The sequence below is a fragment of the Zingiber officinale genome, chromosome 1B (genome assembly GCF_018446385.1).
Source record: "Zingiber officinale cultivar Zhangliang chromosome 1B, Zo_v1.1, whole genome shotgun sequence".
Taxonomy (NCBI): domain Eukaryota; kingdom Viridiplantae; phylum Streptophyta; class Magnoliopsida; order Zingiberales; family Zingiberaceae; genus Zingiber; species Zingiber officinale.
Window position 1 is genome coordinate 169,706,213 of NC_055986.1, and position 11,910 is coordinate 169,718,122.

Here is an 11,910-nt window from a genome sequence, read left to right on the forward strand (position 1 = left end):
TGTGTCAGGGACACTTTACTGACAAGTCTTTTCAGGAAAAACTTGGGGAAGCGTGCTTGCCTTGGGAAGTGTGCACGTGCGTTATATGAGCTCTATATAAAGGGGGAGTCCAAGCATCGGCGGAGGTATGTGCAATACACTGTTGTTGCTACTGTTCATTGTTCTTGTTGCTCCGTCTTCTACTTCATTGCCGATGACTGACTTGAGCGTCGGAGGGTCAACGTCGGGAACCTCTTCCCTGACTCAGCGCTGACATCATCTATATTGTAGATCAGAGCGAAGTCTACGAATGATCAATGGAAACATTATATTCCTAACTTTTCATCTCTTTGACTTTCAAACATGATTATTATAATTGTTGGCCGACCTACTCAAAATTTAGATAGAAAAAATAATAATATTAAACATTACTAAAGATATTTTGATAATTATGCATGGTTAAAAAGTAAATTGAGACTTTTAGAAGAAAAAAACATAGGTGCACTTTTGCCCTCATAAATATTGTTATATATTTCTTTTCGGTCTGATTTCTTATATATTTATGACCCGTTTAAGACTGCAAATTTCTCAAAACTTCCATGATCTCAAGCTCCAAAAATGCTCATTTGAGATTTTCAGTATTTTTTTTAAAAACTTTATTATGTATTATCTTAATAATGTAAGAAAAAAATGATATATGTATATATAATAATTTCTTTAAAATACTTTCGAAATTTCTATCGATAGTAAAATGTGGTAAATATTTTTATTTTATTAGGAGTATATTTAAACCTTTTGATACTCTACATTTTTAGATTTGGTTATTCGTTACTTGGGGTTTGTTCGTCAGACCATCCCTTTTGACCTACCTCCCCCAATGTCCATTAGATATCGCAAGGAGAAGCTCGATTTGCTGCTGCCGCTCCTACCCAGAGCTTTGTCGGCGGTGGAGTAGACAGGGGAGGCAATGGTGTACTTCTGGCTCACCGCCTTCTTCCTCATCGTCGCCCTCATCGTTCTCGTCATCTACCAGGTGCCCTCTCTTTCTTTCCCTAATAATGGTATATAAATTATACCTTTTTCCCGCCCTAAATCCTTTGGAGGCTCATAGCTTATCTCATTCAGACGATTGGAAAAAAAAATCCTGACCTTTTTAGTTCTTTGTCCGCGTCTCGACTGGTTTGGATGGAATTGAGGCTTAGACTGCTTTGGTTGTGAGCCGGATGCTCTAAATGGAAGGGATTTTATTATAGCTTTTGTTGGAACCAGGGGTTTCAACTAGTTTAGTTTCGCATGGCTGCCGGCTGGGAATCTTTTATCTCATATTAATTATTCCGAGAGAGATCAAAAATGTATTTATGATGAGGATGTTGGGTGATAATTGATAATAGTGTGGTATTCTACGAGTATAATTTTCCTCTGATCCGTAAGAGAGAGATTTCTCCAAAGAGCTCTCGTTTCACACAACTATTTTGATGTAAATTCACTTTTGGTAAAATTTCAAGTTATTAATTTCCTGTTTCCTGTAACTCTTGAGTGGAATTACAGGCCCAAATTCAAGAATTTCACTGTCATTGGTTTCATTCAGATAGATACATTGTTATGGCCTGATTTATGGCTGAGTGATGTTGCATTTCCTGAAGATGACTAGCCTGGAAATGCTTGGACCAGTTGGTTAACCATTATAGAGTGTATGTGTGATGGTGTTGTTTAATGTTCATTGTCAAGCTAAATCTGCTGATATCTTGACTTTATTTGTTATATATGTTTTTACTTCAAACATGAACAAAATTTCTTATTATCCTACCAAGATAAGTAGCAGTTTGAACATAATCATTTATGTTTACTCACTTTTTTTTTGCCACTTTTTATGTAACACTGATAAATTGTCTGCATTTTTTTTGTGTGCAGCTTATGTGTTTGGCTGACCTAGAATTTGATCATATCAATCCTTATGACTCAGCCTCACAAATAAATAAAGTGATATATCCAGAGTTTGGTTTGCAAGGATTTTTGTGCCTACTCTTTCTCATGTCTGGAAATTGGTGGATGGTTTTGCTTTCTGTTCCATACCTCTACTACAATGCAAGATTGTAAGTTTCTGGTTGCTAAGTATTTTAGAAGGAAACAAATTCTTAATTTATTGTCAAGCATTTCTTTCAGAAAACCTTAAATATCTTATGGTGTTGGCTTAAAGCCATCTTTTTGTTCAGATTTATACATTGCACATACTGGTTTACATTATTCATTTAGAATTTTTGGTGGATATCTTGTCAAGTTGCTGCTGATGTCAAATGCCACAAGAAGAAGAGCAAATCAATTCTTTTGTTCATATATGATATACATATAAGGAAAAGTAAATTAGTTTAGTGGCACTTGTCCAAATCAGCCTCTCAACATTAAGTGCTTAAAGCCTTTTCAAAGAAATTCTTCTCCACTTTTTTGATCAATAAATCTGCAAAGCATGCCAGAAGAGTGCCTTTTGAAGATATTAAATTAGACACTTTAGATAAACAAGACAAGAATTGGAGGTTGACAGATCTAGAAGGATAACACAAAGTCATGCTTAGTATCTCATGGCTATCGCCCTCCGTTAATGATCAGTGTTCCCTTTGGATAGAATTGTACCTTTTACCAGCGGGTTAAGCCACCACATAGTAGATGGTTTAGAGGATCTGGTAATTTCAAACACATTAGATTGTTGTTTCACACAGTGATTTTTAATTTATTTAGATGCTTTAAATGCATCTCAAAACTAGTGGATAGAAAGCATAATGAAGAGGGATTGGATAATTGAACAGTAAGGATAGCACAACTTAGAATTGAAGTGGATGGTTTTTTTTTTAATTTCTGAATAGATTGACTGATCTTTAGTTTTTTGTTTTGGTTGATTCAAGCAAAACCTCAGTAGAAATGATCTAATTCTGTATCTGGTTGAGTAGAACTTGAAAGCGGTTGATTGGATAAGTATTCTTTCGTGCTCTGCACAGAGAAAAAAAAAAAGGCAGGAAGAGCATTTCTTGACCAATAGTTGTTTACTAAGGAACCACTTCTTCAATAATTGATAAGTCTGAACTTTAAGCGAAGTATAATAGTGACAGTTACGGTGGGATGTGAGCTGGAATAGTTGCAATTTTTTTTAGGAATCATCAATTTTTATGGAATTGAAATTCTTTTTCAACTGTTGTATCTGATTCGTGTCTTTGATGAACAAGAAATGAAAATTAGAATCTATTGTTTTATGTTCTCAAAAGGTTTGGTAGGATTGGGATCTGATCAAATCTGCCAAATTTTGTTTACTCATTAGATCCTTATAACATATTTCATGCATTTGAAATAGAAGAATTGAGGCATTGTTCAACTGAGAACAAGCAGTTTATCTTTGTAGCAAGGTTCTAAAATTCGCTATGCGCTAGTCGGACGGCAGACCAACGCTTAGCGCCTAGGCCGCCTAGGGTGGGACAAGGCGTCGCTAGGCAGATTCCTCGGTATCCCTTGTTTTATGTGGACTGTGGACAATATCACATGCAAATCTAAATATTGTCTTAAACAATTTCATAGCAATGGAGATCTAACTATGTATGTTGAAATAAATGCATACTTTCCAATACCAAAAAATGAAAAACTATAAAAGAAAACTAACAGTTTTGTGCAAAGGAAATATACTAGACTCAGTAAATACGAGTAAAAGAAACAGTTGAACAGTAGAACATGCAGTAAGTTATCATAATCATGTAGTAAACAGTAGAACATATATCCAACTCGAATTTTAAAATCTGGCTATAAGCTAAAACAACTTTAGTGGTGGAAAACATTAGAAAATAGTAGCAATAGTTCAATTCAAGATTACAATGCATTGTGAACCAGTAACCATTAAGCAAAATATAATTGTTGAATGACATAAATCATGTCTTAATAAAATGAGTTCAAAATTACACAACTAATAATATCTCATAGACTCATTTATTCTACTTCTTCTTCTCCATAATTTTCAATAACTTGTTCTTCATCGGACACAAACTCAATATCATTATTGTGATCCTCCTTTTCTTCTTCGAATGCAAAATCATCTTCATGAAATTCTCTCACTCTAGAGCTTCTTCGGGATTGTAGATTTTCATCTGCTTGCTTCATCAACCATTTGCCAAGTGAGTCCGGAACCTAGTTCAACTTCATCATCTTCCCCACCATCCATAATCCAACCTTGTACATTTGAAGCATCTTTTGCAAAAAGGACATCGACATTCCTTTCTTTTTCTCTTTTTTGTTTGTTCAACAATCTAGCATTAAATTGGACAAATACTAGATTGAGGGCATCCAACCTATTTCTTTTCTTTGTATGAATGTAAAAAAAATTAGAGAAAGTAAATATTATAGTTAGTACCTGAATATAGAGTATAGACGTTAAAAATTATAGCTAATTTAATTAAAGACCGAAAGTTTAAAACTTACTCCTTCAAATGTACTCCAATTTCTTTCACACCCAGATGAACTTGTAGTTAATGAAAGTATCCTCAATGCCACCCTTATCAAGTTAGGTGTGTGAGCACCGTATATACTCCACCATGCACATGGATCAAATGTATCATCATTTTTTTCACATGCTTTTGCTACCAATGTTTTTCCAAATAACCCAGTCTTATTTCTATATTTTGGAAATTCCTTATTAATAATTGTATCATGTAGATCTAACTCATTGGCATGTAAAATTTCCATGCATTCAAAAATCCCCATCGCGACCTCCTCATAAAGAGCAATAGAACTATCTTTATAGTAAAAATAAGGATTCAACAATGAAGCAGTGGTATGCAATGATGTATCAAGTCTATCCTTCATTTTTGACTAATAATGACTATGATAGGCTGATAATTTGATACCACATTGTTCAGAGCCACCTTGATATCTTCTTTAGCTTGAAGAAGCTCCCCATATAGAAATCCCATCGATGGTTTTCTATCTCCATCTACCAGTCGAAGAACTCTTACCAAAGGAGCAAATATTTTCAAACAAAGTGCCACACCATTCCAAAAACTCATGCTCATCACTATAGAGTAAGTCAATTTTCTTTTGTTTGTTTTTGACTATTTACATTTCTCCCACATATCACTTGTAAACATGACCCTTAAACTAGTTTTTTTTTCAATCAAACTTTGCAATGTGAGGAAGTTTGATGCAAATCTGGTAACTCCTGGTCGAACTATGTCTCTCTTCTTCGTGAAACTTCTCATGAATGACAAAGTGAGCATAGATGAAAATGGTAAAAGACTTGGATTGCTTAATAACCTTTTTATATCGTGGAAGTTTGCCAATACTTTCAAGCATGAGATTAACCGTGTGAGTTGCACATGAACTCCAAAAAATCCCAGGTCGCTTTTCTCTCATCAATTTAGTTGCAGCCATATTGTTGGTGGCATTGTCTGTTACAATCTGAACAATATTCTGAGCTCCTACTTGTTCAACACACTTGTCAACATACTCAAAAATAAGTTCAGCTGTATGCGCCTCGTCTTTAGACTCTAAAAATGTAGTACCCTCTTTGCAATTAACACACAAATTTAAGATGCTTCTTCTTTTTCTATTACTCCATGCATCTATCATGATCGAGCATCCATTCTTCTTCATGTTTCTTCGGCAATTGTTTTGTTCTTTCAACTTCGGCTTTTAATAGTGGCTCCCTAAGTTGATATTGAGTTGGAGGCTTGAATCCTGGTCCAAATTGACCCACTGCCTCCATTGTTGCTTGAAACTATCATTATCAACAACATTGAATGAGATTCCATTTTCATAAACCCATCTCCCAATATATTGTTGAACTTGTTGAGTTCTCTCTTTGAAAAGAGCCTCATTTATATTTTTTTGGTGAAGCACTTTACTTCCACGGGAGCCTGCATTTTCTGGAGCAATTGCCGATGCATATCTATCCATGGGGCCAAGTGAAAGAGGTTTTTTAATTCCATCCATCCCTACAACTTTGTTTTTCCATTATTTTGTTCTTCTTTCTGTTCCTCCCTTCTAAAATATCCTGTTTGCACTTATTTTTGCCTTCTTGAGATGCTTTTCGACAACTAGATATATTTCCAAGTATATTTCCAATGTGCTCCTTTATCCTATATTCCCCCTGACATTGTTTTTTACATAACTTGCATTTAATTTTATCGAGGTTCTTAGAATCAATCAATATCCCAAACTCCCATCCAATGTCATTTGACTTTCTTCTAAGAATCCCGGATTCGGGTTGAGTGACAGATACTGTCGAAGATGGATTGCTTGCCATTATGATATTATCTGAAAAAATTATATATAACAACATAACATGATAATAAAATTTGATTATAACATACGATACAAAATAATGAAATACAGCATTAACAAGTCTGAGAATATTTTTTTATATATCTTAATCTAATTAATAAAATTTATTAGATATTTGTTTAAAAAATTAAATTTTAAATATATTTTTTATATTTTTAAATCTGTTTTCTATATAAATTATTAAATTAATAATATTTATTGGAATTTTTAAAATTTTAATTTAATTTTCATATTTTTAAAACTGATTTATATAAATTAATAATATTTATTAGAATTTTTAAAATTTTAATATAATTAATAATTTTAATATTTATAAATCTGATTAATATAAATTAATAATATATAAAATTTATAAATATGATTTATATAAATTAATAATATGTATTATAATTTTTTAAATTTTAAATATTTTTTATATTTTTAAATCTGATAAATGATAATATTTATTATAATTTTTTAAATCTATTATATAAATTAATATTTAATAATATTTATTAAAAAAATTAAATCTATTATTGAATCCTATTATCCTATTAGGGTTATGAACCCTATTATTGAAATTATTCCAGTTAGGAATTGTTTTAATTTATTAAATCTAAAAAAATTACAAAATAAAAAAAACGTCGTCGCGCGACGGCACGAACGCCACCGGCGCCGCCGGAAGCGTCTCCAGACGAGTCCGGTGAGTCCGGCGTTGCTTCCAGCGGCGCCGTTAGCGTCACGGATAGCTTTCGACACAGCCAGAAGCATCGCGACGCTACCGGGGTTGTTGGAAGCAACGCCGGACTTCGTCGGACGCATCTGACGGCGCTTCCGGCGGCGTCTGATGTCCTGCGACGTGTCTTGCCGGAGAGTTGCCGCGACGACGAAGAAACAAAAAAAATAAATTAACAGAAACAAAAAATAAAAAGTTACCGAAAGCACACCGCGATGAGAGAAGACGAAGAATCTGCGATAAAAGAAGACGAAGCGCCTAGGCAAATCTGATTTAGTATTACAAAACCTAAAATATGTCTAAAATACCTAGGTCCACCGAGCCCGCCGAAGCCCGTCGAGGACTGCCGAGGTCTGCCGAGGATCGCCTAAGCGGCCCAGCTGCCTAGGTCTTCCGCCTGGCTGGTTTCCGGCGTGGCCTGCCGCCGCACAACGCCTAGGTGGCGCCTAGGGCGATATTTCGAACATTGCTTTGTAGTTTGCATTTCTTTTTTGTATTTTGGAAAATCATAGCGTTTGGACAGTAACTATTATTAGGGGATTGAACCTTGATGACAGGGCAAACTAAAGTAAAATTTTCTATATTGCAAAATAACTTATTCGCTTTCTTCAATAAGGCTAAGCTTTTGTTTGATTCTCCACAAATTTGCTTGGATGGAAGATAGTGCACCTGGTCACTGTTTTTTTTGTACAATTATGATTTTTTGAAGTTACCTTGTATGCAATTTGATACGACGATACATTAGTCAAGCTACTCCGTTTACACAAATCTCCTGATCATTAGTAATTGCTTTTGGAAGCAGCTGTGTATGTGCAGTCGAACCGAATGTCTTATCTGCTATTTGATAATATCTACTTACAGGTACCAGAGGCGGCAACATCTGATAGACGTCACGGAGATCTTTAACCAGCTCAATCAAGAAAAGAAAAGACGCCTCTTCAAGCTCATCAACCTTGTTATCCTTCTCTTCCTGTCGTTGTTCTGGTAAACTGCATTTGTTGCATACGGTTGAGTCTTATGCTCACGACATAATCTAATTGTTGCCTTTGTGTGCGTGTGTAGGATGATTTATAGCATATTGGAAGACGACGAATAGTTGCCAACACTCTGAGCTTCCACTTGTTTCATCGTCTGATAATTCATTATTTGTCACTGCAATGCAACGACGCCAATTAGTTATTAATTGTTCATTCGGTCTCTCTTTTTAGTAATGAGATTTGTTCGTGAAATCGGTGATCTTTGACAACCAGAACAACAAAGTCCAGCTTTCAATTGGTTGTGTTCCTCTTCGAAAAAATTATACCATATCAGGTACATGTAAACTTCTATCGGATGATCTTATTGCAAGGGTGGGTGCTACAAAACTTTGTAAACTAGAGATTACTTAATTCTGGTAATCGACATTGTTATAGAAAATAACATCTCTGATTGCTCATTTGTTTCATGATATATTAGTGATTTTTAAATTATTATTAGTTTTTAAATGAATTTCTGAATTTTGAAAATAAATTCAATCGAGAAATTCCATATAACAAATCAGCTAAGTTTAGCGTTTTAAAATATTTTTGTTATTTCTCTTTTTATTTTTTTCTGCCATATGCAATATGTTCAAAATTCTACGTGCATGGATTTTAACACACACAAAAAAAATTAATATTCTTGAATTTGGCACAAAGATTAATCAGAAGAACAAAATGATATGTTTTAGATTTTCCAAATTATCAAAAGAGCAAAAAAAAAAAAAAAAAAAAAAAACCTATGTATCCATTTTATTATAATTTGCAAAACGATATTACAAAACCATGTGATTTATTTCTCTCAATGAACCTTTTGAACAAGTACATTTATTTCAAATTTGTAAGGCATTGGCAATAGATCCGGCAAGGCTGATAACCTCAAACGGAGGTCTATCGACAATGGCTTCTTTCGCTGTAAGAGGACATGATCTTAAGAATTTTGGACTATAATTATAATTATAAATACCTTATATCATCAATTAAAGAAGTCATAATTTAATGTGATCAAATTTATAATTAAAAAATACGACTTAAGAATTTAATTGTTATGAATAAATTAATATGGATAACATGTGCAATTTCTAATTTGTTGAGAGACTAAATTAGAAATAGGCAAACTTATGTTTCTATAAATAAAGATTATGGTCCCAGTTTACAAATGAGACTTTTGTTTTGTTTCGTCATCAACAAAACTCTCTGGATACTAAGGAAAATTTACAAATTAAATATTTTGCCTAGAATCAATTGCATACTATGGATTCCGGTACGTTTTCGTTATTTTATCAATCCCGTTCATAATTTCTTAAGAATTGAATAGAATGCATAAGATTTACGTTGAGATTTCTCTAACTTATTTTTCTATCAATTGGTATCAGAGTTTTCTATTCTAAATTCTTAGGAAAAAAACTTTTGAATACAAAGTTTTATCTTTGTGTAATCTCGATTTTGGTTCATGATATATTATTTTGTGATTTTATTCATCGTGATTTTTGACACTGTTCTGTGTCATAACCGGTTGGAAAAATTTACGACAACATCACAAATTCCACCAGAAAAGAGAAAGTGTCATGGGAGGTTGCTTGCAACCGATTTCCTAGGTCGGCAACAACATCCAAGATGACAGACAACATCCAAGGTGGCAGTTCGTGTGACGTGGGCGCGTGTGGCAAAGCAGGTGAAGAAACGATTCGTTTCTTTGTAAAAGATTTTCTTTTATATATAAAAAAAATGCCACGTACATGGCGTGATGGTCACGTACGTGAAATGTGGAGTGAGGCCACATTTAGGGAGAAACAATTTTGCCCAATTTCATATTTTTTGAATTTTGACAAACAATTGGTGCATTTTTTTATTTAAAGAGGGAATCAAAATATTACACGTAAGTAATATATTTTATCCCATTAAATGATAATCCATTAATTTTTTTATTTGGATAAATAAATTCAGTAAATTATTTAATAATATTAATTTAATTAGATTATATGGATTCTATTAACATCCATTATTTTAAATTAAATTAAATTAAATTTAAATTATATGTCGCCAAAGTGACATGTATTATTTGAATTTAATTTTATTTGAAATATTGAGATATTATTGAGATATTAATTAAAGTGTAAATATATATATTTATGTGAGTATTAATCGACTCAAAAGAATATTTATACTCTTCAAATTATATATTTACTTATGATAATAAACATGTAACAATTATCAGATTTTATTTGTTATGTTTCATGCATATAATAAATCGATCCAAAGATAAGTTTATTATTTGTCATGTATTATTGTTAGTGTTTGATTATTACAACCAAAGTACCACTTGCAAAATAATATTACTGTCCAAAGACTTATATTGTTGTTGCACTAGGTATTTTTAGATGTGATTTATCATTTGTTTTAATTGATTCAAAATGAGCATGTTATTTATGTTATAATTCTTGTGTTCTCTTTTCAGCAAATGTTGCTACTATTTCTGCTAACTTAAGTTCAGTGTCGATCTTTAATGGTACAAATTTTAAGGATTGGAAGGAGAACATTTTAATTGTTCTTGGCTGCATGGATCTAGATCTTGTGCTTAGGACAGAACAACTCACTGCTCCTACAGATACTAGTTCCTCTGAATTGAGGGCTAAATATGAGAAGTGAGATCGCTCTAACTGCATGAGTCTTATGATCATCAAGCGCGGCATACCTGAGGCTTTTAGGGGTGCGATGTTTAATAATGTCACCAAAGCTAAGGAATATCTCGATGAGATTGAAAAGCGCTTTGCCAAAAGCGATAAGGTGGAAACAAGCACAATTATGAAGAGCTTGATTTCCATGAAGTATAAAGGCAAGGGAAATATTCGGGAATATATTATGAAAATGTCCCACCTTGCATCAAAATTGAAAACACTTAATCTTGAATTGTCGGATGACATGCTTGTGCATTTACTGCTTATTTCTCTTCCGAACCAATTTAGCCAGTTTCAGATCAATTATAACTGTCAAAGGGAGAAATGGACTCTTAATGAGCTCATTTCATACTGTGTTCAAGAGGAAGAGAGGTTGAAACAAATCAAGGCTAAAAGTGTCTATTTGGCAAGCACCCCTAAATATAAGGGCAAGAAAAGAAAGAATGAGGCTACTAAAGGTCCTTATGTGAAGAAACAAAAGCAGGATACTGACAAGAAAGATTGTTTCTTCTGTAACAAGCCTAATCATGTCAAGAAAGAATGTCCTAAGTACCATGCATGACGTGTGAAAATGGGTACATTTTCCAGTTTGGTTTGTTCTGAAGTAAATTTAGCTTCAGTACCTCCAAACACTTGGTGGTCAGACTCTGGTGCTACTACTAACATCAGTATTTCAATGCAGGGTTGCCTGAGCTACCGAAAGCCAACTGATGCTGAAAGATGTATTTATGTGGGTGATGGCAAGTCAGTTGAGGTGGAAGCAATAGCACATTTTAGATTGTTGTTAAACACTGGTTATTATTTAGACTTAATAGATACTTTTGTTGTACCATCATTTAGACAGTATTTGGTTTCAGTTTCTCATTTGGATAAATTAGGTTACTATTGTTCGTTTGAAAATGGTCAATTCAGTTTATCTATTAATTCTACTGTTGTTGTAACCGGTTCACTTATAATTTATGACAATCTATATATGCTTGATATAAATGCTTCTTATATTGAAACCCTGAATGTGGAATCACATAGTACTAAGCGTAAATTTAATAATGAAAATTCAGGTGCCTTATGGCACAAACGTTTATGACACATCTCTAGAAATAGAGTTGAACGACTTGTATTGGATGGAATTTTACACTTCATTGATTTTACAGACCTAAATGTTTGTGTTGAATGCATTAAGGACAAACAAACCAAAAGAAAGAAAGAGGGT

General features: G+C 33.4%; 1 protein-coding gene across 1 annotated transcript; it reads left to right on the plus strand.

Moving 5' to 3' along the window:
- The first annotated feature begins 798 nt into the window (after positions 1–798).
- LOC121991731 (protein cornichon homolog 4-like) lies at positions 799–8,450 on the plus strand. The gene is made up of 4 exons (XM_042545756.1): positions 799–1,012; positions 1,891–2,072; positions 7,868–7,990; positions 8,069–8,450. The coding sequence occupies exons 1-4, from the start codon at positions 947–949 to the stop codon at positions 8,100–8,102; spliced, it is 405 nt and encodes a 134-aa protein (XP_042401690.1). The 5' UTR covers positions 799–946; the 3' UTR covers positions 8,103–8,450.
- The last annotated feature ends 3,460 nt before the right edge of the window (positions 8,451–11,910 follow it).